General features: G+C 52.3%; 1 protein-coding gene across 2 annotated transcripts; it reads right to left on the bottom strand.

Annotated features, from left to right (window-relative positions):
- Positions 1-234: 234 nt before the first annotated feature.
- Positions 235-4,643, bottom strand: PJA1 (praja ring finger ubiquitin ligase 1). Of its 2 annotated transcripts, XM_069463123.1 has the most exons (3): positions 4,591-4,643; positions 2,072-2,592; positions 235-1,504 (listed from the first exon to the last, which is right to left on the bottom strand). In XM_069463123.1, the coding sequence occupies exons 2-3, from the start codon at positions 2,362-2,364 to the stop codon at positions 421-423; spliced, it is 1,377 nt and encodes a 458-aa protein (XP_069319224.1). In that variant the 5' UTR covers positions 2,365-2,592; positions 4,591-4,643; the 3' UTR covers positions 235-420. The 2 variants fall into 2 exon arrangements, with proteins under 2 accessions (XP_069319224.1, XP_069319222.1); XM_069463121.1 differs by having other exon boundaries at positions 235-2,592.
- Positions 4,644-4,911: the final 268 nt, after the last annotated feature.

The following is a 4,911-nucleotide window of genomic DNA, read 5'->3' as shown; positions in this document are numbered from 1 at the left end:
ACTTTAATAAGCTTTTACAGCACTGCAATTACAGGAACATTAACCTATAACATGCAACAAAAATGATTTTGCCCATTTTGACATATTTAATAAACTTGACATTACAATTAATAGCAATATATTCTACTTAAGAAAACAAATGCAACTTATTTCAACTTTCAGATTAGAAAATGTTCTTACTACAATCTCAAGTAGCATTTAGAAAGTTTAGTTTTCCCTTTCTAACCTCTAAAAGATGATGTGATTTGTAATGTAATCATACACAACCGTTTCACATTGGAAATCATCACAAGGAATCAACAGGTTTAGTCTAAGTGGCCGATTGGTTTCATTTCCATTGTTAATTTTGAGAGGGCTCCTGCAGTATTGTGGATTTCAGATGGGGAAAATAATCAGACCAGGAGTAAACAGCCTTGGTCTTTAGAGTGGGGGAGGGAACATGCAGCGACACACAGGGCAGGTGCCTGACTTCTGAAGCCAGATGGACACACATGGCTTATGGAAGTAGTGGTGGCATGGCAGCTCAGTTGCCACCTCCCCCTTCACGTATTCACTGCAACAGATAGGACAGCACATCTCCTGACCAACCGCGCCATGATCTTCAGTGACCAGGATCTCGGGAAGAGTGTCAATGCTCTCCTTGCTCGCTGGTGGATTGGCCACCTCTACATCCACCGCAAGAGACTCCAGGTGCGCAAGGGCAGTTTCCATTGCTTGGGCCAGGCGTTCTTCCAGTGCCATGTAGGTGAGGAACTGAGGATCCACATAGGAAATGGCTTCAGCCACTCCTAACCCATCTGCAAATCCATCAAAGAGGCTCCAATCCACTTCCAGGTCTTCGCTCACACTGGAGTCATCTTCGAGGTTGTTGTTTCCATCCAGCATGAATACCCCAGGCTGCGTCAGCTCATGACCAGAATCATTATCCCCCTCACTGCTACTCTCATTCTCATTGTACTGCAGCCAAGGAATTTCTCCTTCTTCCAGGGACGTCTGCTCCTCTTCCTGAAGAGATGGTTCTCGAACTTCTTCAAGGTAACTGCTGCCATCACTGCCACTGCTGGCACCAGCACTGACACTGGCGCCGGAGCCGGTGCTGGCACTCGCACCAAGACTGGCACTGGCAGTGGCGCTCACCCTGGCTTGCTGAGGTTCACACTCTTCTTTCCCGGGCAGAGTCTCCCAGCTTTCACCACTGGAGGACAGGGTTTGCTCTCGACTTCGATACTTCCGACGAAGAGCAGCAATCCACTCTTTGTCACTGTCAGAGTCTTCATCACAGTATTTGTAGTAATCATCACTGTACATCCAGAAGTCAGGGTCAGCCATGGTGAGTTGCCGTCTTGCCATCTTTTCTGGTTTCACTTGGTCACTCCTCACTTCCCTCTTGTCTTCGGGGTACTTTGGCTCAGAGTAGCCACTTGAACTCTCGCCCCTGCCTCTTCTTGCTAGGCCATCCAAGCGGCCTCCATTGGCATTGGTGCTATCCCTCCACCTGGAAGTACTATGTGGCATATCATCATCATCATCAGTATCAAAAAATATTTTTGGTTTCACACAGTTTGGACTTGCCAGATTTCTGATTTTGGGCCTCACCACCGGTTCCTCTGCACTCTTTGGGGTGTTTTCCCCACCACCACAAATACTCACAGGAGCCCTGCTGGGACGTGCAGGCCAATTCGGCTCCCGTCTCTCCCTCTCCAAGCTCTCACCACTTATAGCCACCTTGCCTTCAGCTGGAGATGACTGTGAGGCCACACTATTTTGCTGCAGGAACTCAGCTCTGCTAGCACAGCATCTTGCTGCAGAGGCTGGATTTAACTTGTCAAGCTCCTCTCTCACATCACGGTTAAAACCAGAGAACTGTGGAGGTGCCCCAGCCAAAGACCTTGCCCCTTTCTCTGGGTCATACAGCTTAGCATCTTTAAACTTGCCAGTTTTCCCTCTCACTGGAGGTCGCTCAACAGGCCCAGCCCCCTCCTCCTCACTATCATCTGCCCCGTAAGAGTCAATATGTCCAAAAGCCATGCCTCTTCTGCTACCCGAAGCTCTGTACTCTCTTGGTGGATACCTGGAATAGTCCTCATTATCAACACTCAGGCTGGTTCCCAAGCTCTCACTGTCATCCCAACTACGCCGAGTAGTGGAAAATGGCGAGCGGCTCCTCTTGGTGGTTTGACTGGGAGCTGATCTGTGCATTGGGACTTCGGAGGTTGTCTTTCTCTGGCCGGCAATCCTTTCCTGCTGGCTCATCGATGGCCTGAAACTGACATAAGCATGCCTTCTTCCATACCTCCTGCCTGTACTGGATTGATACCCTCCTGTTGGTTTGGGCCATACAGGCTTGCTAGATTCCTGACCCATTGCTCTGACTTACGAGGGTTTCCAATACAGCTGGGGCTCGGGTGGAAAGGCTCGTGCTCCCTGCACACTTTTTTTGAGATGGGAAAGTCAAATCAGTTCAGAATAAAGGAGCAGGGAGGTTTATTTTCACTTCAGCAGGCAGGTAACATAAAGAATAAGGGGCCTTTAAAATTAGTTTCGCTTTCTTCTAAGGCCTGGAGTAGTATTCAGTGACTGTCAGGTGTAGACCTGGAACACATTTTTAACGTTGGCAAAATGAGTACAAGACTGGGTTTGCAGGAAAGCCATACTTAGGGGAGAATCTGACAGAAGCTGGGGGGTGACTAGATGCTTGGAAGGTAGGTGAAGTACTGTGGAATTGTGCCAGCGTGGGAAAAGGAAAGACTACTGTGGGTTTTTTATGGGGTGTCTGGGTTTTTCTGAGCCTTGCAGACATACAGGAGAAATGCAAATTGGAATAGAGTGGAAAATATAGACCACTGTGTGTGCCTGAGTGCCTACGTGTCTGTCAGGAGGAGAGGGACAGATGGAAGGGTACCAGCAATCCTGCAGTGGAGGGATGTCCATGTTTGTAGGGGGAAGGGGTAGGAGTGTTAGACAGAATGGGACTCACTCTGGATGTGGGTATGAAAATGACAGACGTAGGTGGAGTGGCTTTGGAGGAGAGGGATGCGTGTAAGTACAAGAGAAAAGGAACGTGTGCGTATAGCTGTATGTGTGGCAGCTGGAACTATGGAGGGATGCCTGTGTTTATGTGTACAACGCAGGCAGGGGAGGGTATGGTGGCAATGGAGAGGAGTGTCTAAGTTTGTGTGTGTGTTCCTCAAAATGGGAGGCAATCATGGAGAAACGTCAGCGTGAGCAAATGCAGCAGGCACCAATGTATGGGGTGGGGGGCGGCACAGGAGAGGGATGTGCATGTGGCGGACAGAACAGAGGTGGACAATCAAAGAACGTCTGCATGTGTGAATGTGACGAGCACGGAGGGGGGCCGTGTCCCGGGAGCAGGATTTATGTGAGTGTGTGAGTGTGAGCACTGCGCGGACCAGCAAAGTAAGGCTGTCTCTGACACATGTGGCAGACAGAGAGCAGGAGAGGAGAGCACCGAGAAGGGTGTGTGAACCGGCACGTATGGGTGCCCATGTATGCCAGTGGCCAGCAAGAGAAGAATGTCCTTACGTGTGTATGTGGCAGGCAGAGAGAAGGAGGGCAGTCCCGGGGGGGGGGGGGGCGTGTGTGTGTGTGTGTGTGTGTGTGTGTGTGTGTGTGTGTGTGTGCGCGTGCGCAGGCAGAGAGCGGAGAGAGCCGGTTCTTGAGGTGTGGTACGGTAGGCGGGGAGGGGGAGAGGAAGGCGCCGGAGGGTATGAGGGAGAGAGGGGGTTGAGAGAGAGAGGGGGTTGAGAGAGAGAGAGAGAGAGAGAGAAAAAGAGAGAGACTCTCTCTCAGGGGGAAGGCATTGGAGGGTGTGAGAGAGGGTGTGTGCGTGTGCCTGTGTTTGCGCATGCGCACAGGAGGGGACGCGCTGGAACCTAGAGGATGGAGGGGCAGGGGGACTGCCATGGAAGGCTACTGAGCGCGCGCGTACTCGCATGACACAGGGGTGGGGGGGCACAATGTCATAGTAAGAGATGGGAAAACGTCATCAGCTCAAATGGTAGACCCAAACCAATGTGGCAAGGGAGGGGGGAAAAGAAAGAAAAGGGCATGTGTGAGTCTAGATTTCCCCTGAGAATCATTCCCCCCTCCCCCGCCCCGGCAACAATTCTTTTCCCAGGAACAATATTTTTACCTAAAAATCTTCATCATTTACCATTTGGCAAAACAACAGCAAAATGGGAGAAGAAAGGCCACGTGTGCTCCGCAAAGGGGCCGAGGAGGGAGAAAAAGAGGGGAGGAGAGGCAGGGACAAGTGGGAGAGAGGGCCGCGACCACCACTCCCCCCTCCCCAAATAGCGATTAACGCAACTGGAGTGGGGGCCGCGCCTCACGAAAAGGGCTCGGCAACGGAGGATGCAGCCCCCAAACAGACAGAAGGGAGGACACGGGCCTCACTCTGCGGTCCGGTCCCGCGTCCGCCTCACCCCTTCCCGAGGGGCGAACCTGAAAAGCAGTTCACGGGAACCCCCCAAAATCCTCGCCCCCTGCCCGGACACTCGCCCCACGCCCGCCACGCTCCCCACCGCCAGCGCCTGGATGACCCGAGGAAACAATCAGCCTTTCACTCACCCAGTCCACACGCAACACGCTCTTCAGAGGAGCAGAGATCTGGACCTCCGACCGCCAAGACCTCCGACCGCCAAGACCGCTAGAGCCGCTGCTCCCGGGTCGTGAGCTCCTCCCCCGCCAGACAGCAGCAGGGGGGCGGCGACTGCGGCGCCGGAAGTAATTGTAGCGTCTGCCGGACCCGCCCCCTTGATGTGGCGGCGGCGGCAGCTGCTCTCCACAAATCAGGGTGGGCCCGAAAACCATTATTTCATTTTAAATGATGAAATCGTCAAGGATACAGAAAAGGACAGCGAAAAATGTAACAAACAGCCAGCTTTAACA

The sequence above is a fragment of the Eulemur rufifrons genome, chromosome 30, assembly GCF_041146395.1.
Source record: "Eulemur rufifrons isolate Redbay chromosome 30, OSU_ERuf_1, whole genome shotgun sequence".
Taxonomy (NCBI): domain Eukaryota; kingdom Metazoa; phylum Chordata; class Mammalia; order Primates; family Lemuridae; genus Eulemur; species Eulemur rufifrons.
Note: the sequence above shows the minus strand (reverse complement) of the source record. Positions and strands in the feature narration are given on the sequence as shown.